Below are 23,905 nucleotides of genomic sequence, written 5' to 3' on the forward strand. Positions count from 1 at the left end.
TTGTTATCTTTGTTATCTGTTTCATGTTCATACATACATTGATTAAAATATCTTACATATTTCAACGGATGAAACGAAAAAGTTTTCATCCGTGTCACTATGATCACACTGTTAACGTTCGGTTTGAATTAAGATGGAGTGTGGATGATGTTGGGTTCATGTTAGTATGAAATGTGGAAACTGTGGGTATTGTTGATATTTGAGCTTTCTGATTGAGTTTGTAAAGGTGAAATCATGTTGTGGTTTATACTATCTAAGCTATGTGTATTGGTTCCTGTTCTATTGCTATTTTTTGTTTTTGTGTGTGTTTTAACTGCATGTAATATTCCGGCGTATGTTGAGCTGAGTTTGGCGGTGTCTGTTCTGAAGTTCACAGCGTTTTGGGTGTTGGTGATATGGCACATTTCCAATACACGTAGGGTTTGTTTATGTTGTGCTCTGTCGATGATCTTCGCTCTGCAATGTTCGAATCTGTGTGTTGTAGTTATGATATGATCCGTCATTGCCGTGGTGTCTCCGAGCTGTTTTTTTATGTCCATGGTGTTGGTGGTTCCATTCGCTAATACCTTTTCATATTTGTTTACATCGGATTTGTGTCCATACATTCTTTTTGTTAGAGTGTTTGTACTTAATCCGATGTAAACAGCTTCACAGTCTCGGCACGGTACGCTGTAGATGATGTTCGACTGTTGGGCAGGCAAAACGACATCTTTGACGTTGGGATACAATTTTCCAACATTATTGATGGTTTTTTGGGCAATTCTAACGTTCGGAAAATTTACTTTTAGGTCTCTGGTGATTCTGCTGGTCAATGAAGGTACGTAGATTAAGGTTCTGTAGCTGAATTCCTGAGTTGATCCTGATTGCGAAAGGTGAGTTGATGTGATGTGAATGCTATCTGTGGCTGCTTGTATTCCGTTGTTGGTGCTGTGCTGCTGCTGCTGTTGGGTGATCGATGCTGTGTTTTGATGTTGTGGGGTTGTTGGTTGTACGATTGCATGATGTTCATTATTGTTTGTGGTTCTATTTATGTTGAGTTGATTGAGTAACCTGTTGATTAGATGGGCTGGGTAGTCATTGGCTCGTAGGTGTTGGAAAATTATTTGTTTGCACTGTTGGATGGTTTGATTGGTTGTTAATTTAACAACTCTCTTCATGAAGTTGAACGCTACATTCAACTTCATTACGGTGGGGTGGTGAGAGTAGAAGTTTAACAGCCTTCCCGATGATATGGGTTTTGCGTACCACTGGGTTGATATGGTTTGGTCTGGATTTCTGATAACCACAGTGTCCAGGTAAGGAATCTTGTTTTCTCTTTCTTCTTCCATAGTAAACTGTAGCTTCGGATGATATGCGTTGAAAGCATCTAGCGTAGTTCGTGTTTTGTCCGCAGGTAAGGCCAGTAGAAGATCGTCTACGAACTTGCGAAGGTATGGTATTTCGAAATCCAGTGTGCCTATGACCGTTTTTATCAAGGTGTCGACCACTAATTCTGCTAGAATTGGTGAGAGACAACTCCCCATCGCTGTTCCTTCCGTTTGTATGAAGAAAGTATTCCTGAATTGGAAATAGGAACTTTCTAAGCAGAATTCGACAATTTCCAAAAACAAGTCGAGATTTATGTTGGTGCAGTCTCTAATGTTTTTCCATTCTGCTATCAGATTGCTGATTACTAGATGTCGTGGTATATTTGTAAAAAGAGATACAACATCAAATGATACCAGTACATATCCTTGTGGTAGCTGGACTGTGTTGATTTCTTCGACGAATTGAAAGCTGTCCTTTATGCTGAAGCTACTTTTTATACCCCCTTTTAAAATCTCTGCCAGGTATTTAGAGAGAGCATAAGTTGGCGCCGTTATGTTGGGGACTACTGGGCGAAGGGGTAAATTTGCTTTGTGAGCCTTCGGTTGTCCATAAATCCTGGGACAGATTGAATTTGCTGCTTTGAGACGATATGCCACATTCTTGTCTAATAATTTTAGGTTTTCTAATCGTTTGATAAACTGATTGGTTTTGGTTTGTATGGAGGATGTCGGGTCTTTTTTGATGATTTTATAAATTGGATCTTCCAACAATTATTGTTGTAGTCATCGACATACATAATAACAGTCCTTCTGCCTTTATCAGATTCTAGAATGAATATGTCTTTGTTTTCTGTTATGAATTTCTTAGTTGTGATTTGCGCTGTTTTGCAGAAATTTTTCAGCGGGGAAAACAGCGCAAATCACAACTAAGAAATTCATAACAGAAAACAAAGACATATTCATTCTAGAATCTGATAAAGGCAGAAGGACTGTTATTATGTATGTCGATGACTACAACAATAAAATGAAGATCTTGTTGGAAGATCCAATTTATAAAATCATCAAAAAAGACCCGACATCCTCCATACAAACCAAAACCAATCAGTTTATCAAACGATTAGAAAACCTAAAATTATTAGACAAGAATGTGGCATATCGTCTCAAAGCAGCAAATTCAATCTGTCCCAGGATTTATGGACAACCGAAGGCTCACAAAGCAAATTTACCCCTTCGCCCAGTAGTCCCCAACATAACGGCGCCAACTTATGCTCTCTCTAAATACCTGGCAGAGATTTTAAAAGGGGGTATAAAAAGTAGCTTCAGCATAAAGGACAGCTTTCAATTCGTCGAAGAAATCAACACAGTCCAGCTACCACAAGGATATGTACTGGTATCATTTGATGTTGTATCTCTTTTTACAAATATACCACGACATCTAGTAATCAGCAATCTGATAGCAGAATGGAAAAACATTAGAGACTGCACCAACATAAATCTCGACTTGTTTTTGGAAATTGTCGAATTCTGCTTAGAAAGTTCCTATTTCCAATTCAGGAATACTTTCTTCATACAAACGGAAGGAACAGCGATGGGGAGTTGTCTCTCACCAATTCTAGCAGAATTAGTGGTCGACACCTTGATAAAAACGGTCATAGGCACACTGGATTTCGAAATACCATACCTTCGCAAGTTCGTAGACGATCTTCTACTGGCCTTACCTGCGGACAAAACACGAACTACGCTAGATGCTTTCAACGCATATCATCCGAAGCTACAGTTTACTATGGAAGAAGAAAGAGAAAACAAGATTCCTTACCTGGACACTGTGGTTATCAGAAATCCAGACCAAACCATATCAACCCAGTGGTACGCAAAACCCATATCATCGGGAAGGCTGTTAAACTTCTACTCTCACCACCCCACCGTAATGAAGTTGAATGTAGCGTTCAACTTCATGAAGAGAGTTGTTAAATTAACAACCAATCAAACCATCCAACAGTGCAAACAAATAATTTTCCAACACCTACGAGCCAATGACTACCCAGCCCATCTAATCAACAGGTTACTCAATCAACTCAACATAAATAGAACCACAAACAATAATGAACATCATGCAATCGTACAACCAACAACCCCACAACATCAAAACACAGCATCGATCACCCAACAGCAGCAGCAGCACAGCACCAACAACGGAATACAAGCAGCCACAGATAGCATTCACATCACATCAACTCACCTTTCGCAATCAGGATCAACTCAGGAATTCAGCTACAGAACCTTAATCTACGTACCTTCATTGACCAGCAGAATCACCAGAGACCTAAAAGTAAATTTTCCGAACGTTTAGAATTGCCCAAAAAACCATCAATAATGTTGGAAAATTGTATCCCAACGTCAAAGATGTCGTTTTGCCTGCCCAACAGTCGAACATCATCTACAGCGTACCGTGCCGAGACTGTGAAGCTGTTTACATCGGATTAAGTACAAACACTCTAACAAAAAGAATGTATGGACACAAATCCGATGTAAACAAATATGAAAAGGTATTAGCGAATGGAACCACCAACACCATGGACATAAAAAAACAGCTCGGAGACACCACGGCAATGACGGATCATATCATAACTACAACACACAGATTCGAACATTGCAGAGCGAAGATCATCGACAGAGCACAACATAAACAAACCCTACGTGTATTGGAAATGTGCCATATCACCAACACCCAAAACGCTGTGAACTTCAGAACAGACACCGCCAAACTCAGCTCAACATACGCCGGAATATTACATGCAGTTAAAACACACACAAAAACAAAAAATAGCAATAGAACAGGAACCAATACACATAGCTTAGATAGTATAAACCACAACATGATTTCACCTTTACAAACTCAATCAGAAAGCTCAAATATCAACAATACCCACAGTTTCCACATTTCATACTAACATGAACCCAACATCATCCACACTCCATCTTAATTCAAACCGAACGTTAACAGTGTGATCATAGTGACACGGATGAAAACTTTTTCGTTTCATCCGTTGAAATATGTAAGATATTTTAATCAATGTATGTATGAACATGAAACAGATAACAATTGTACATTTATAACAGACGAGCAGCAATCAATGGACTCCTAGCCGTTGGACTAAAACGAAATCGACAAAAACAACAGACAGCAAAGTGAGTTACAACACTACATTTCACAAATCATTAACAACGCTCAAAACAATAATTTGCAATAAAATTTCCAGTTCCCTTGAAAAAGACCAACAAAACTGGTCGAAACGTCGGGTATTTCAAAAACCATCGTTGTTTGATCTACATCCAAGACCGAAAAAGCCAAAATTAAATTACTATATAGTTAATTCAGTTCGTTAGTTTTATTCAGTGTCTATTTTTTTTTATTCAAGTCTTTTTGTTTGTTCAAATCTTTATTTATTCTCTTATTTTGTTTCCATCCGATCTTTTGGCTTATATTTGAATAATTTTTTATAATTTTTTCAAGTGTTTTTTGCTTATGTAATTAAAATCGGATTTTTGTCATATTTTCATTTATTCTAGCTGGACTTTTAATTAATTTTGTTATTTTGTACGATATTTATTAGAATTAAAGTTGTCTGATTTTATTTATTTTTTAGTCTGTGTGAATTATGTATTTTTTTGTCTGTTTTTGTATCATTTTTTCTGCCTTGTAGTCATTTTATTTTTATCATGTTCCGCACTCGAAGTCGCGATTTGATGTGCTTCTTCGTAAGAGAAGTAGTCTCAATGCATTTTTTTGGAATTTTTATAGCACTATTTGAATACGTTTTTTGGAATTTTTTATCAGCGGCAGTCTCAATCTTCACAGTTTTTATCCATCCCATTTTTTTGCAAGAGCCTCGATTGATTTTAACATTTTATTCAATAAAAGTTTCAATCTACATATTTTTCACTGCTTATCAGAAGTCTCAATCAATGTGAATCAAAAGTTTCATTGACTAAATAATTTACAAGACCTTGTTCTGCAATGTTGTTTCAAAAACTGAAATCTAAATAAAATTTGAAACGTCTGTGACGTAGATGATAGCGTTCAAGTCTTCTAAGCCAACAGTCATGAGAACGAATCACGGTCCCGGTAGGTTGGTGTTTTTAGCATTTGTAAGATGCTTGCCATCATATCCTCGAAAGATGTACGATTAAGGTTATGTATATGGTATCTTTTCGAGAAAACATCAGGTCTCATTGAAATGCATGTTCGTGTTTGTCTTTTTTCTTCATATTTTTACTCAACAATACATCTCAATTCACTGGTTTGTTTTTTTGTAAAAGAAGTTTCAATCAATTTTTATCAGCAAGATATGGTTTTATGATTATTTCATTGGTTTCATAATAGTTTGAAATTTGAATGAATGAAGCATTGGAAACAAGGCATACGAAATGAGTTCATTTTGTGAGAGTTATTTAAAAAAATTCGAGATAAGCAAATATTCTAATTTCTTATCATGAGTTTTTTTAATAACTCTTACAAAATGAACTAATTTCGTATACCTAGTTTCCAATGTTTCATAAATAAATTGCTTCAACCATCATGAAACCAAATAAATAATAAGTTTTAATCATAAAAATTCTGTTTGTTTTTTCAATGTCGTTTGTCCCAACCAATTTCGAATTCAGCGGAAAAAAAGTTGCAATTGAAATACACCCAATAAATGCAAAACAAATTTGCGTGATTGCACCCGTCGCTCGCCAATTTGTTCCTGCTCGTTTATTTCAATCGAACTTCAAACTGTGTTTCAAGTATCCCGGGGCATCAGGAATTCAATCACCATATTCAGGCTGACTGACAGACGGGAGTGGAACTGGAACTGGGATGACAACAAAAAAGAGTAGGATGGAAGAAAAATAAACACAATAACAAACAGCACCCCTCCCAGAATTTCCTTCAAAAAGTGAGTAGTCACCCAGAGATGATGATGGTTGGTGGTTTGGCAGAAAAAAAAGCTGCAACTAACATAGGGACAATCGATTTTTCTTCTGGGCTTCTTTTGCGGTTGACGAAATGTGTAACACTCGGTGACAGCGCGTGAAATTGTCTGGAAAAATAGTACTTTTCACCGTATCAGGTGACAACAGCATATTCTTTCCGTTTTGTTGGCTTTTTTTTTGTAACAATTTTGTTCCTATCATTTTTTGTTGTCATTGAGGTGCCTCTCATGCGACTGACATCGCACAATTTTGGCATCAACAATTGCTGACAAGTTGAACGAATTCCGGCCGCCACCGCCATCGTTTTTATTATGTGGGAAAAGTTTGGTTTTCCCATTCCGGAAGTGCTGTTATGGGGCAAGGAAAGGTTTTTTTCTCGTTTCTGTTTTGTGACAATTTAATTTTCCAGTGCCACTTGTGGAGGGACTTGTTGCATCGGGAGCAATAACCATTTGGCAACTTTTGTTTGTAACGGGAATTAACTTGACTTAATTGATGCGGGGAGCCGAACTTTTTTTTATTAAAATTTTAAATTTTTATGATGTCTAGAAAAAGCAATATTGCAACGTATATTTTAATGCCGTTTTTTCGTAAGTGCTCAACTTTTACTTTTGAAAACTAATATTACTTTCAGGAATTATTTTAGAAATTGATTATATTCATGGAACTAGAAAATATTAATCGGTGAATGGTTGTGCATTTCCTGTCATTTTTTTTTGGATACGAATTGTGCGTGGATCTTTAAAATATCTATTTGGACTCCTGTACAGTTTGAGTATCACGGTCGCCATATACCACACACAAAAAGACTTCATTTTTGTCGCAAACAAATCTTTGTTCATTTTTTTTCTAACCGATTGAAAATTTGGATTATCTTAATTTTGATTTCAATAATGAATGTGTTTCTGAGGAAAAATTGATTTTTTTTAAATTTATGACATTCTGTTTATGTCAATGCATTTGTTTCAATAAAAAAAAGTGCACTCGATTAGGATCGTACATTTTCGTTTTTTTCAGTCACGGGCTAAACCCTCAATTTTCCTCAACTTAAGATAAGTAAAAAATAATCCAACAATCCAGAAATCTGTTGCTTTCCAAATAGCTGTTTCAACAAAATTTTCATTTCCAAAGGATAAAACGAGAAATTGAATTAAAAAGCTTTCATTGCCAAATCCTTCCCATCTGGTGTTTGCTGTATCGAAAATTATTGAAAATTCCTTCTCCCAGATCACTTTTCTTCCACGAAAAAAAAAAAAATAGATTGGAATATAAATCGAAAGTAGCGCTGCTATCGGAAGGATCTGAACATGATGGCTGTTTCCCAATCACAAGGCGATAAAAGAAATATTTCCATAAATAAGTATACAACAGCAAACAGCAGCAGCAGAATTCTTGTTGTGCAGTTGCCCCCGGGGGAAAATCTCCTTTTGGTGATGATTTGATTTGCCTTTCTCGAGGTTTGTCCGCGTCCGGGTTCTTCTGTCCGATCGAAAATTGAAACCCAAGTTTTGCCGGGCTCAATTCCTATCGATGGCAATTTTCTATTGGCGCGGCCAAACTATTTTAATTAATGTTTCGAGGCTATATTCCATTTTGTTGAGGGTTTTTGTTTACGGAAACCTTTCATAAGCCAGTAAGAGGGGAGAAACTTGATACTGTTGATTGGTTCATCATCAAAGGCTAAGAGTCGCCGACAGATTTATTTAACTTTACTCATTATCGTGACTTTGATTGGATCAAAAGTTACGAGAAATTCAATTTTATTTGCAAACATCTTCATAGGTTTTTTTATTATCTAGTTCACTCTTTCTTCTTGAAAAAAAAAGTTAAAATTAAAATTTTTAAAAATTTTGATAGGCAATTTCCCAATGATATTTTGAAGTTTTTAATAAAATTTCTTCCAAAATAGTTTTTGAAAGAAGATTTTTTTCACCGATGATTAAAAGATTTTCTCATAGTTATGTGTCAAAGGTTCAAGAATTTGTTCAGAAATTTTTTACTCTCAAACAAGACGCCCCATTCTTCTGAGGTTCCATGCAGATGTTTCCTATTTTTAATTCAATATCTTCGTGCAAATGGATAACACCAACCAGTGGGACGTGTATCGAAAACATTAGACTGATAGGATATATAATCCAATTTAAGTCTCAGGGGAGGAATCTTTCATTCTTGCCCAATAATTGAATTGAAAAAAATAAAAAAAAGATTCAAATATGTTAATTAAAAACACTTAGAAGAAATCAGTGGGGATGAAAATATCAAGTGAGTTGACCAGTTTGCCTTAAAATTCTTCCGTCCCAGCCATTCATACCCTTTAAATTTCTTGAAATGTCAATTATACACTTTTGACTAAAACCGTTAAATCTCTTTTGTTTTTCAAACAATTTGTTCAAATTTATAGTTTTAGAATTTTCGTTATGTAACTCAAAGACGTTTATCGAAGAATATTCAGCTACAATACTTCATTTTTCCGTTACTCAAAGTTTAAGTAAAAAAACTTGCTTTGGAAAAAAGACTGTAGATCAGCTACGCAACGCTAAAAAAATTCACTTAGTCACACCAGATACATTTTGAAAAGGGGACTAGAAAGTTACACATACTACACATTTTTACATGTATAGATTTTCAAAATACGAATCACAGAGTTTTTAACGAATTTTCAAAGGTGAGTGATTTTCCAACATTTTTTCATTTTGCAATTTTTCAATTTTTTCTTACAATCAATTTGAGCTTTGTACTGGATTTTTAATGTATATTCGCAAAATTTCCGCACTAAATTTATTTTCACCAGAAAAGAAATTTTCCTATAAAGCATTGCAGCAGTGATCATATTTATCCACCACTAGAACCAGTTTGAAATTTGAGTTACTTTACGAGGTTTTTTAAACCAAAGATTTTAAAATCTCAAAGTCTGATTTTAGAGTTTTTTGTCTTGGTCTTCAGGGTGCGATCAAAAACTAAGTATTGATGCAAAGTTAAATACTTTATGGAATCAATGGAGTTCTCAGAAGAGATTTGAAATAGAAAAAAAAAAGCTTTACATGAGTTTGTCAGATTGTCCGTATACACACGGACTTGCCTGGACATTTGATTCAAAATTTGGGAAAAGTTCGTTCAGGCCCGGATGTTCGGCATTTCTTGAAAATAGCCGGGATTTTTGTCATATTTGTTCATCCTATTTGCACAACCAAACAAAAACCTCAAAATAAGTCAAATTTTAGATTTTTGGGAAAAAAACTAAAATTTTAAGCAACTTTTATTGGAAAAAAGAACGCTTTTTAGAAGCTTAAAATACGATTTAAAATAAATGGTGCGTTTTTATGAAAACAAATTTACCAAGCGTTTTTTTTCTTGAAATTTGGTGAAAAATCTTGGTTTTGCCAAAATTTGCCCGGATATTGCCCATATGTTTGGTTGAAAACTTTTAATTAGGCAACCCCAGTTTTTTTTTGATAAACAAGCCCAAACGAGCGAGAAATATTCTGCAACCTTAAGTAAACATGAATAGGTTTACTTTAGTTAAATAATTATTAAATAAAATTTAAAATAATTAAAATAATATTTTAAAATTGAGATTTCTTAAAAAACTAGCTGATTTTACCCGGCCTTGCTCCGGTTCACGTATAATATTAATCAAAATGAGTCGTTTGACTTTTCGCAAAATTTGAAGCTTTATATTCATCATAACAAGAAATTTGGCCCATGTTTGGCTATGTATATTTTGAAAATTTTGTTAGTTTTTTTAAATTTTGTATTGAGATAACTGTATTTACCGTGTTGAGGTGCTATGAGGTTTAATTTAAAAGAAATTAAAAATAAATATCCTTGAATCCTATCAAGAAAAACATTTTTTTCACTCACCATTTTTTCAGGAATCTTGAATAGATTTGGCCTTTTACTTTTTATCTTCAAATGATTAATTTGTTTTTCATCTTTCTCATACACCATCGAATGAATATCTCCTTTGGAGTTCATCCTACTTTTCAATATGGAGGATCTCTCTGTTTAATGGTATCAAGTATTATTTACTTAGAAATTTCTTAAAATACTTCTTAACCTTGTTGAAGACTCACTTTGCATGTTTTCAATTGTATGTGTTTTTTTGTCACTTTTTAATTTCACAGTGTTTTATGATTACTTCGGTAGCGAATTTTGAAAAGGGCGAATGCGCCAAATGTGAACAAATTAAGTTGTTAGCTGTGTCGAAAAGTACGTTATGAAAAAGGTTTTATTAGGGTTCCATTTCCATTTTTCTATTCTTGGACACAATTATCCCATGAAATAGTTTTTGTAAAGGGTCATCAATGTTAAAATGCTTAGATATCATTTGTTTGAGTTCGAACTAAACGGGTTTTCAATAAGTTTTCTCAAAATTGGATGGTAGAATTGAACACATATCTCAGAAACGACTGGAGCAAATTAAACCGATTTAATACTTTTGAGTAAATTAAATTGTTGTGCAAAGTTTTGTAGAAATTTTATTAAGCTTCTAAGATAAGCACACACTAGCGAAGAGACACAATACGAGATATTTCGTGTTTGTTCGCAATGTGTAAAACCAATGTCTAAGAGCCAGTAAATTTTTCGAAAACTGAATGAGCTTACTGCAGATAAGAATAATTTTTAAGATTGAAAAAGTTTATGGACCAAAAATCAGCCAATTCCCAATATATTCAATTTCTAAAGAAAGTAAATATCAGATTTTTTTATTAGAGAAAGAAAAGTCTAGTTTGGAGTGGCCCAATTGGAAGGAATGTTTAGTCACGTTGATTCAAATGGATCATAAATATAAAAGTTTAAATTGTAACTAGTTTGTCTTTTCGAAAAAGGTTAACCAAATGGACTCAGAAGAGAATTAAATGAAAACATCAATTTTTGGCTGGAGATATTCGACAAAAAGTTTGAAAATCTATTAAAACAGCTGGAAATAATGATTTTTTTTTTATATTTTCCCGTAATTGTTCAATTAACTCCTACAAAAGCCAATTTTTACACATTTTGTATGTTTTTTCTTCATAGAAAAATCGAAAAATGTATGAGACCTGATTACAAGTGATACAAGCTTTATAAAAGTAAAGACAAATCTGTTTAATCGGGGTATGGTTTCAATACCATTTTTTTATCCAGATTCCTTTTAAATCAAGATTCTTCAATGATTTGTGTTTTTCTGATTCAAAAATAGAATCGAAATGATTGGGACTAAACATCGAGCATTATTGCACTTCTGCCCTTTTTATTAATTTTTTTTCAACAATTATTAACAGAGAACTATGATTTTTATGATGATATTATTTTTAAATATTTAAAAAAGCCATATAATTATAAGAATTCCATTTGGTAAAGGCAAAGGTTGACACAGGCAATTCGATTTTTTTTTAAATTTAATTACTAACGATAGCTGATGACAAAAAGATGGTCTAAACTCCACATACATTTTTCAAATGTATTTTTCACATAAAATATAATGTTTGAATTCGAAGTCATCAATTAACAACCCAGAATTGTGGTTTATGGGCATCTCCTGAATGTTATAAAAAATTTGATTAAGTTTATGTTTTTAAAATTAAAACTCAAAATTTTTTAAATGAAGATTTACTTATTTTCTCTGACGATCATATTTTATTTTTTAGTCATGATATCTGCTTAATTATGAATTTTAAAAACTAAAACTCAATTTTCCAAAAAATGCAATCTTGGAATTTAAAGAATGAAAATTGAACACTAAAAAAAATATTTTGTTTCAGTATGGACTTGAAAAAGCTTGTTCCAACACAAACATTCTTCCTTGAAATATGCAAATGTTGCAATGTATGGACGACACTTAGGCCTTATCATAACCCGCCTCAGAAAATAAAAAATCGAATTCTATAAGATGGCATTTTTTTGGGAATTAAGTTTTTAAATGCATTTTCCTTAGTGAAAGATTCAAAAAAAATATTTCTTTTTCTTAAAATTTAATCTCTTTCCAAAAACTCTCTCATGAACTACATTGTGTAGGAATTGTAATTTTCGAGCTTAAAATGTTTATAAAATCTTTGTCTGAAAGGTTTGACCCTTTTCAAAAATTTGTATTGATAATTTTTATGAAAACCAAGTATGCCAAGTTGCTTTACTAGATAAGATCTTTATGAACACAAAGATTCATCAAATTCTGAGAGGGTCATGCCAAGTTCGTGTAGATTCCAATCATCCATCGTAAAATCCATCATTTACAAATTTTTCGACGGGCGGCGTACAAAATAAGAATTAATGGTTCATGTATAGTTATAGAGAACAGTTAAAATTAAATATTTGGTTTATCACTCAACTTAAGATAGTTGTTATAGAAATTTCAAAACATTTCGATTTTCAAACAGATACATCATTTGATTGGTTTTTTTTATCCAAAACGAAAATTTGTCAAGGCCTTGTAGGCCAAGGCTTTGTATTTTTTCTACAAATTTAAACTGTTTTCTAAAAAATATTAATTTTTTTAAACCTCCCTTCCAACGTTTTCTGGAGCTCTACCACAGTGATAAACTATAGTATAAAAAATATTGTTTTTTAGAAATCGCTCTCTTTGAGGTTTTGAATAAAATTCTTTTATTCTGTACATATTTTTTGAAAAAGTTTTCAACAATTTTAATTTTCTACATAGACCCGATTATTTTTTTGGTACAATCAGCTAAATTGCCGAAATAAAATGAATCCACAAATTCACAAGCTTTTTGGCAAATTTCACCAAATTTCAGTAATCAATCTTGATTTCTAGAATCCTAGATAAACTTCCCACTATTTACCCTATGTCAATCTGCTATCAGAAACCTGAGTGGCTGAATAAATAATGATAAGTTTTTTTAACGCCTTGCAAGGGTTTTCTAATGAATTGAAAGATTTTCCACATTTTCCTCCGCAGGATTCTCATTATTTGCTTCACTTTTTATTGTTTTAAACATGAAAACGTTAGAAGGCCTTTTAATGGTTCATATAAAAGTTTGAGACATTACTTTAGACAAATCCATATTTTTCCAAACAGATGATTCTTTTCATCATCATTTTCGTATAAGATCTGAAGCTGTACCATAGCAATACATCAGCTTTGGACATTGAATCTTTGAAAAATGCTGATGACTTAAATACGCATTTTTTGTGCTTATTTCCGAGAAATTTTCCCACAATTTATCTTTATCCACGAAGTGCCGATTTCTTCTTACAAACGGAGAGAAAACTATTTTTTTATTTGAATTTTTTCCGTATCAGATCATTGCATTGAGATAATAAGCAAGTTTTCCAGTATACTTACGCAACAGACTTAGAAATATCTGTAAACATCACCTTCCGAAGTGAGTCGAAAAATAACGAATCTTCTTCTTATATATAAAGATGAGTTGGACTATATGTTTGTATGCACCTTATACAAAACGACACCGCTTAACCGATAAGCCTGAAATTTGGTACAGAGATGTATTTAGACCAGGGTAAGGTTTTAGCGAAAGTTCTGAGCCCCTCCCGCCTAAGAAAAGGGACCCTCCCATACAACTTTCGTTTTTATTCCCACAAATCAAAAGTCATGGCACCCATTTGGCAGCCGATTTTCGTTTCCTTTCTTTGGCAGGTTGTTTTCACCATCACCATGGGCCGGGCGTAAGAAACGACTATCCAGAGTTCACGTGTACTGGAAAGCAAATCAATGCTTGCTGAGCGTTGAAGATTTGAAAGGGGAAATTTTGGCGGGTGTTTTTTGTACCTTCTACTGCTGAAAGCACGTGGTACCGGTAGATACGAGAATTTTGGATGCAATAATGAGCAAACATTTCGGATTGAAAAATACAACTCACCTGTAAAGTATGTATTGACTTGAATTGTAGTGGTTTTCAAAGTACTCCCTACCACTGCTGCAGGGCTTTGGAGTCTATAAAAATATACAGTGTGTGAAGTATGGATGCAGTGATTCATCTTAATTATGAATTTGGATTGAGTGCTGGGGATTTTTTTTTATTATCTGACAATTTGCGCCGGGGGTCTTCAGATTTTCCCCAAAATTGAAAATTTGGTTCATTTTCGCGACTTAAAAACACATGTATTTTTTCAGATTTTTAACATTTTTATTTTTTGAGTTAGCTTCGGTTAGATTTTTTTGTAAATAAAAAATAACCATTTTTCAAAGCTACATAACTCTGTTGTTTCTCATCGGAAATTATAAAATAGCACATCAAAATGCATTAAAATTTTATCAGCTTTCCAAATAGAATAGTTGAAAAAAATTAAACAATGACCTTCAACATGAAAAGTTGTAAATAAACTTTAAATGGCGTCTAAAAGTACCGTCTGCACCACCGAATATTTTGCAAAAAATACCATTGTATAGCTCGATTCATGATGCAACTTTCATCTGAAGACACCAAAGTGGGCCATTACCACCTTGAAGAGTTATGAAAGAAATAATGACAATAAATCTCTTTTTTTGCATCGAAAACAAACAATGGTGGAACAACTGCACTCACATATGGAGATAGCAAGCACTTCTAACAACATGGAAACAAAAGAACTTACCAAAGCAGGTAAAAAACACACTTTGTAGAGTGTTTTCAGCAAAACTGACTTTAAATTTTAACCAAAATTCTGAGTATCGTATTGCTTATGTGATATAACTAATAATGGGAATGTTGCTTTTACAATCTGGTCATATACTATATATCTTGTTAATTTTTCGATCAAAGATCATTGTGAAGCATAATCAATGCCAATAGTAGAAGGTTCAGTCCCTGTGCTTGGGATCACAAAAATGTGATTAAAAAAAAGAAATATAGAAGTGCTTTACATAGTTCTTATATCGGTAACTAAGCACTGGACACCAAAATCCTTTCCCATTGATCAAAAAAGTATGAGAAAGTGGCACAAATGTTGTAAAATTAATCAAAGAGCTCAGTATGGCCAGCCCAGGCTGTAAAATGATGAAAATATGATACTTTTACCGTATTCGTTTTCTACATTCGCCCAGTTTTGAGGTTTACCATACTAGAACGAACATAATTCGTCGTCAGTGTTTTGCTACCTCGATCGCTCACACACGAATCTTCAGTGTTCCACCGTCCATTTTAAATCAAATCTGGGGAATTACGGATGCAAAACTTAGCGCATAAACTTCTAAAAATGACAGTAAAATGTGCATAACTTGTTGTGACCTGGTGCAAAACTGGGTATAAACGAATACGTTATTAGATTTTTGGATATAACATGAAGTCAGTTAAGCTGCAACAATCTGCCGCCCCTTCTTTCATAACAGTCCCATATACAAAAACAAGCAAGCGAGACAATCAGTTTTTTCTGTTTTGGAATATATTTTTAAATTGTGACCACCACTTTCAGCATAAACGAAAATCGTTTCTAGGTTGTCATTAAAGAAACTATAGTAAACAAAGAAGCGCAATCTGATCCCTTTTGAAATAATGAGCTTGCAACCCTGCTGTAGGGCTCCCTTTAAGACTGCTGGGTTTTGCTCGATTGGAATGACACTGACAGAAAATCAAAAATTCCAATCGTGACATTTCGTCTCTTTGTTTACTATAGGCTCGTTAGTTGTCATAATAAATCGTTAGACCTGAAATTTTCGAAATTGGGTTATTGGTAAGGTCGAGAGCACCATTTTTATTCATTATGGGACTGTTAATCGACCATATTTGAAACCTTTTTCAAATTTCAATCAAGCATAACAGTCCCAAACAAAATATATTTTTCTCACCAAGCTACTTTCTAAGACTTAAATTTGATCATTTTTGAAATTCTAAATGCAATTGTCAGGAAAAGAAACATGCTTTTGCAAAAAAATATCATGAATTCCACATTGTAAGTTGAATCTTTTCACGATTTTTGATTGCATCCGATAGTTTTTTGCTCAGGAAGTCATTCCTAAGAAAGTTAGACCTGCCTTCGAAAACTAGTGTGCATCATTCGACATCAAGTGAGTTAAAAAAAATGTTTAAATGATTCAAAGCAATAAACCAAAGACTATTTCGCCGAAAGAAACATTGAAAAGTAACCAAATCCGTGGTATTTCACATATGGGACTGTTATTCAGGTATATTTCATATAGGACAGCCACGAATTGATATTTTTTTTCGAAATTTCTAGAACAAAACCTCTTTTTTTAGTCTTTTATGTTGAAGCCTTATGTTGACCTAAAATGACGAAAATGCATATGGGACTGTTATGCGAGTAGAGGCAGTCTGAAAAGGACGAAAAAATAGTGTTTTTTACCAGCTTTGATAAGTTCTTTTGTTTCCATGTTGTTAGAAGTGCTTGCTATCTCCATATGTGAGTGCAGTTGTTCGACCATTGTTTGTTTTCGATGCAAAAAAAGAGATCTATTGTCATTATTTCTTTCATAACTCTTCAAGGTGGTAATGGCCCACTTTGGTGTCTTCAGATGAAAGTTGCATCATGAATCGAGCTATACAATGGTATTTTTTGCAAAATATTCGGTGGTGCAGACGGTACTTTTAAACGCCATTTAAAGTTTATTTACAACTTTTCACGTTGAAGGTCATTATTTAATTTTTTTCAACTATTCTATTTGGAAAGCTGATAAAATTTTAATGCATTTTGATGTGCTATTTTATAATTTCCGTTGAGAAACAACAGAGTTATGTAGCTTTGAAAAATGGTTATTTTTTATTTACAAAAAAATCTAACCGAAGCTAACTCAAAAAATAAAAATGTTAAAAATCTGAAAAAATACATGTGTTTTTAAGTCGCAAAAATGAACCAAATTTTCAATTTTGGGGAAAATCTGAAGACCCCCGGCGCAAACCCGTCAGATAATAAAAAAAAAATTCCCTGCTGAAAACATATTAAGTAATTTTCTTAAAATCAAGCTTTTTAGAACCAATCATTTTCGTATTTTTAGAATTCCTCATAGAGAAAGATAAAATAATTAAATTCAGAGTTATATGTTGAGAGCTGTCAACGTTTGAAAGCCGTCTCAAAAATTTAATGTGCATTATCTGGAAAAACCAAATCCAACGCAAGAAATTTTATTTGAAATTAAGTATGAGGTTTTAAGTGTTATACAATTTAATTTTATCGGTCAATCTATGACTTTTGTAAAAATGTTGATCATCAATGTGTTCAATTTTACCATCCAATTATGCGAAAACTTAAACCGTTAAATACTGGCAATTCAATCAAATTATTTCCAAGATTTTTTACTTTATCACTCTTCACAATAATTAATGAGATTTTTATTCATAGAATGTATAAATTTAAAAAAAATCATTCGTTATAACATCATAAAATGGGCGATTTGGGTTCCGAGATAATTTCTTTTAGATCACTTCAAAAAACTAATAGTGGAACTTGGAACATTGAAGATAAACTAATCATAAAACAGTGTGGAAAAAACAACATGCAAAATGAGTCTTCAACAAGTTTAAAAAACCAAAAACAAACACATACAGGATCTCAATTAAACTTAATGGTTCCTCGAAGAGATTCCTTTTACAGCGTACATCTTTCGAGTATATGATGGCTAGCATCTCACAAATGCTTAAACCACTAAACCAAAAAAGTTTACTGTGTATGCCGTGACTGGGATTCGAACTCATGGCCGTTGGCTTGGAAGACTTGAAGGCCACGAGCTGCGGCAAGTTTCGGAAGCCTTCTTAGAATTTTTTGGACAAATTAAACTTGAATCTAGCATACGGGGGAGCATTTGGCATATAGCGACCGAAGAGATAATCTCCAAAAGAGGTTTTATTAGATGGGGGTGGGAAAGATAAAAATATAGTTTAATCATTTGAAGAAGAAAAATAAGAAGGCCAAAGCTATTCAAGCTTCCTTCAAGAAAGGGTGGGTATAAAATGTTTTGCGTGATGAAATAAAAAAGCATTCATGGTAAATTATTTTAAATTTCTATGAATACGAACCTCATAACTATAAGTATTTCAAAAATATGAAAAAGGGAAACACAGTAAATATTCTCATTCAAAACATGAAAAACACTATCAAAACTTTCAAAGCTTACATACATGGCACAACATGGGTAAAGTTTTCTCATAATAAATATATAAAACATATCGAAGCTACCAAAATTTCGTTAAGTCAAACGACTAATTTTGATTTATATTTTATGCAAACCCGAGCAAGGCCGGGTAAATCAGCTAGTATTTGATAAAAGCTTCGCAGGCCGCACAAAAACGTGTCGTAGGCCGCGCTCTGCACCCAGATTGATTTGGATATATAAATGTCAATATCCTTCCGAAATTATCAGTTTTTGAAATTTTGAATTATTCTCAATGTTAGAAAATAAAGTAGGGAAAAGGTGGGGAAAAAAGTTTTCTCCAATAAAAACACTTAAACAAATCTGAAACCTTGGTTTTTTTCTCGATGTGATTTTCGGCGAATTTCGTTTGATGTTGATATCATTCAACATCACAACAAAATTCCTTGTGCTGCTGAATTGGTACTCACAATGGTGAGTATCAATTTAAAATGAGAATTGGAAATCTTGCAACTCTGAATTGAAAGAATCAATTGCACGACCAATTTTTTTTAATAATTTGAGACGTGATTAAAATGCTGAATTTTTTTTCTGCCGCTCGTAATTGAAATTTAAGTTGCGAATAACATAAAGATGTTAAAACAAATTTTCTTAAAACAAAAAAATATTATTTAAATTTCCTATCGACTGATCAAGTAAAGTTGAAAAAGTTTCTTGGCGATTTAAATTAAACGATGTTGATTTACTATATCCGACGTTTCGGCATGTTTATTTTGCCTTTATCAAGGAATCTAGCTAATTGGATGAAGTTTAAAAAACTATGAATAATTATTATATCAGCTTATCTGATTCCTTACTTCTAATTATTTTTATATTATGAGGACAAAACGAAGTAAATATTATATTATAAGATGTTGTGAATAATACAAATCAAAGGAGTAGAAAATGATAGAATATAAAGCTTTGTGTTTAAAAAAAATTGTTAAATCTACTTACAGTAATTTTTCGTTTTAATTGTCCACGAAGTTTTTTGAATCTATGAAATTGTCTTGCTGGAAAAGTCGTCTTGTAATCTTCTATATTTTCACACCACAAACAACGCGGCTTTTTTCTTCAAGACAGTTTCATTGATTCAAAAAACATTCTGAACAACTGAAACGAAAAATTACTATAAGTATAATTAACTTTTTTAAAAATGTGTATTTTAATTAAATAATATTTAAATAAACATCGTTTTATGATGTTTTGGGGCTGAAATCACCGAAAATCTATTTCAACGAAAAAAAAAAATTATAAAAATTCTGAATTCAGTTTTAAGAATGAACTACAAAAAAATATTAATCGAATTAGATGATACATCTATCCAGAACGAAGAGAATATTTTTTTATTTCAAATTATAGTAACCAATCACCAATCAGTTATATAACATTGATGTATGTATTTATGCACAAAATTTCAATGTAAAACAAATCGTAAACAACACCCACATCGATGACTCTGTCCTGGCTCATTCTCTAAAGAATCTTTCGCACAAAAGATGCTACCGCCTTCAGGAACGGAAGTCATCCGAAGGGGAAATGTACTGCTTACTGGAGCTCGCCAAAGCGCCAAGTCGAGATTCAGAGACAGTCCACCCGCGCACTTCGACAAATTATGGGAAACGGAAACGATTCCCTGTTTGTCAGGGATGATTTCGCGACAGGAAATTTGATAAAGCGACGACCGACGACGACGACGTTGGTGTGGCAGCAAAAATTAGACTTGCAATTTGTTCCATCATCAGCATCATCCCCCCTTACCCTCCTCGCTAGAACTGACTGACAACGTGATTCATCCCCCCTTTCCAGACCCAGTCTTTCGGTGTCGGTGACGGATGATAAAAAATGTATAAATATACCATGGGAAATTTTATTTCATTTCTTTTGACAGATGCGCGATAAAATTGCTTGCCCTCACCCTGCGATACCACACATTTCCTATTTGAGGCGGAGATTTTCCGAAGGTCATAAGAATGGAAAAAAATCAGAATGTTATAAAGTTATTTAAATCAACTAAGGGGTTCGACTTTCAGAAAAGTCTTTCTCGATTCCCATTTTTTTTCATATTTAAACCGAAGGAAGAAAAAAGGGCGGGAAAATGGGAAAAGGTCAGCAATTTCCGCTTCCTGCTTGTGCCGAAACCAAATTAAATTGATGAAATGCTTAATCAGAAAACTCTGGAAATCCGAAAAATGAAATCGAGCTCCCTCATCATGGCCCCACATTGCTTGGCCTAGGTCTAGGCCTGTTGGAGCCACCATCGCCATCATCATCTTCCCCAGTGGTAGAAACTCAAACGCAAAACTCCGGATCGGATCGGATTGGATTGGAAGTTGAGCTGTGGCAAATACTGAAAATTGAATTATTGTAGCTGACTTTCTGCTGCCGTAATCTGATTTTGCCTGCTTGCAGGGGGAGACTTCTGCTTGGACAGATTCAAATTCGAGAATCGTTTGCTAAATGGGGGGCCTTGTTCTTGCGATGCTATTCTTGTTTTTTTTCAGTTCTGACTGCGTACTTGAAATTTGCGGTAATTTTCGAATCGAAAGTCGAAAACAAATCCCAAATTGTTAGTATAGCAATTTTGGGAAACTTTCCACTTCCGATGGGGTAATGAGGGAAAAGTTTAATGCGCGTTTTTCAACCAAATCGTGACTTGGATACTAATAAACGATGAAACCACTGTAAATGTTCAAGTTGGTTACTGCAATATTTTTTAAGCTTTTTTCGATTTTGATTGGAACTACCATTAATTTTACCCGCGTGTCTTTTCCAACATTTCTTTCCTCAATAGATTCGACAAATATCTAGAAATAAGAAGTTATTTTTAAGTAAAAATTCAACTTACCTTGGGAATTTGAATTGACCTTCATCTGAGCCTTCGCCACCAAAAGTTGATAAAACTCGACCGTTAACATCAAATATCTGAAATGGAAAATCGGAAAACTTATCAACACTTGTTGAGATTCACGACGATTGTACACCAACAAGTAGAATAACAAATCCAAATTGGAAAATTCCAATTCCCTTTTCCCAATTCAAAATCCCTTAACCTTTTATAAAAGAGAGTTGAAAAAAAAAAAACGCTATAAACCTTCGTTTTCCTTTGAATGGAGCTCATTATCATAACTTGAATTCAATATGGACTTCCTCCAAACCATTCGCAAGCAATCCCTCCACAGGTGGTCAAGTGATTGACAAAGCGTCCGTCCCCGCCATCAGGGGATAAAAGGAGGGAAAAAAAGGTTGTAGAGAAAAACAAACTAGTTATACACAGGGAGTCGAACAAATTATGCGCCATAGTTGGAAACACCTTTCCCGGTATTCAACCCTTAACTTTACTGAAAGCTGAAAGCTGAGGGGAAGCGACCATTTTTCTGTGATTATTTCACTCTACGAGTTGAATGGGATGGAACCGATTGGAGGAACTTGTCGATTGATTGGTTGTGATCGCTTATAATAAATCCTCCATTTTTTGATGGAAAATTAAATTGGATCAAATTGTTTTCTAAAACTTGGTTATGAAAAATATTCATGACTGATTTTTTTTAAACTAGTTAAAAATTTGGGGTGATTAATAATATGATTATATGATTTATTATCTATACTGTATAGGCAACGAATTCGAAAATTTTGAATTTCATGGCTAAATCTTACCTAACTATACTTTTGGAGTTACGTTAAATGGTTTTAAGTAAATTCGTTAGAAATGAACAATTTATTTGAACAGCAACTCAAATTCTAAAAAAAACATAATAGAAGGAATCAATATTAAAAAGATTTAAAAGATCGTTTTTTTAATTTGTAGTTAATAGTAGTCAATTTCTAACTTATCAGTCAGTTTAATATGTAAATTAAGCTTTGATTTAAGAAAAATATTTCATAAACAACATTTTCATAATTATTTCGAGACATAAAAAAAACGAGTAAGAGAATAAATAAATACGTTATTTTAGTAAAATTTTGATTTTTTCCATTAATGTTTTAAATTTGTTTTTAGGAATCCATCTAGAATGTTTTTTTTTGTTTGCAAAAATATTGAAAAGCAAAATTAAAGAAAAAGGACGAAGACTAGGTGGATTTGCAAAAATCAAATAAAACATTGATTTTTTTTTTATTTTAAGTAATCTGTCTGTTAGTTTATCCATACTTCATTCAAGAAGAGTCAATTTTGAAAAAAAAAATAAAAAGGGCCTGAAACTGGTTTTAAAAAGTGTGAATTTCCATTCAAACATAATAGAAATATTTGCAAAAACAAGCTGATCAACCCGACCTAGCTCGAGCTTTCAAAAAGGTTTAAATTGGGATTTATACAGTATTTATACTGTACTTTTTAAGTCAGTACAGTAAGATTTTTTTAAGTGGAAATACGTACCGCGTAAAAAAATCCGCGTAAATATTCGCATAAAAAAGTGCCTGTTGCGGAAAATCGTGTAAAAAACTTGAATTTGGAACAGGGAGAACATGACAAGAATGACATGATTTGACAATTCACAATGACATGACAATGACATGATGGTGACATTAAGACTTAAGATATGAGACCCGAGACCTCAAACCTGAGACCTGAGACCTGAAACCTTGAACCTGAGACCTGAGACCTGAGACATGAGAACGGTCTCAGGTCTCAGGTCTTAGGTCTTATGCCTTATGCCACAAGTCTCAGGTTTCAGGCTCCAGGTCTCAAAAAGAGTGTTTTCCTTTAAAAAGGGCCCAGAATTCCGAAAACCGCTTAAAAAACCGCTTAAAAAACCGCATAAAAAGCCGTGAAAAAAAACGCGCAAAAGAAAACCGCGTAAATTTTGAATATCTGGAAATTTTCCCCCAAAGACTTAACCAAAAACGAAAAAAAACTGAGTTTGGATGTTTTGATTTGAAAATTACTGAGCATTTTTCTATTCAATATTTGGTTATTCTTAATCAAATTTTTATGATGAAGACAAGTAAATCAAAAGTAACAATCTTGACTCGGATTTGATTTCAAACCTCAAAAACTAATCCCAGGTTCAGAATTCAGCTACAGTTTTTCAAAATTTTCTCTCTTAACTATTGTAGGTAGGTAATTCATTTCTGAATACTAAATTTTAAGTAAGATTTTACTCATAGAGATTCTGGTTCCTTATTTATATTCAAAAATCGAAATTGTATTTGTGTTTTCATATTTCGAACTATGTATCCAGTTCAGAATTCCTGATTTTAGGTTCAAATCATCATTAAAATTGAAAATTTAAAGCAGTATTCGAAATCGTCGTTAAAATTTTATTCATGATTTTTGAAACTTTTACGCATTTTAACATTTAGTCAACATTTTTCAGAATATGAAAAAAAAAAGCTGAAATTCATATGCAAAATTCAAACATAACAAGACTTCAAAATGGCGATATAGATTCATCATTCGAAATTTTCATTTTTATTTAGATTTGTTAATCGGATTCAAAATACATAAAAAGAATTAATAATAATCAACAAAACCTGAAACTTATATCTATTCTAGGCTCATATTTCCTAATTCCGAAACCTTTTTATGTACCGTAAACTGGGGGGACTTTGATCACCGGGGTAACATTGATCAACATGATTTTTTTGCAGAAAATCATCATTAACG

At 33.3% G+C, this 23,905-nt stretch overlaps 1 protein-coding gene across 4 annotated transcripts in view; it reads right to left on the reverse strand.

Moving 5' to 3' along the window:
• LOC129754509 (RING finger protein nhl-1) overlaps positions 1-23,905 on the reverse strand; it is a 168,326-nt gene that overhangs the window by 12,126 nt on the left and 132,295 nt on the right. For all 4 annotated transcript variants that reach the window (XM_055750624.1, XM_055750623.1, XM_055750625.1 and 1 more), the window contains one exon: positions 21,149-21,225. In XM_055750624.1, the coding sequence (XP_055606599.1) occupies positions 21,149-21,225 (77 nt within the window). The remainder of the gene's footprint in view (positions 1-21,148; positions 21,226-23,905) is intronic.

Source organism: Uranotaenia lowii, chromosome 3 (assembly GCF_029784155.1).
Source record: "Uranotaenia lowii strain MFRU-FL chromosome 3, ASM2978415v1, whole genome shotgun sequence".
Taxonomy (NCBI): domain Eukaryota; kingdom Metazoa; phylum Arthropoda; class Insecta; order Diptera; family Culicidae; genus Uranotaenia; species Uranotaenia lowii.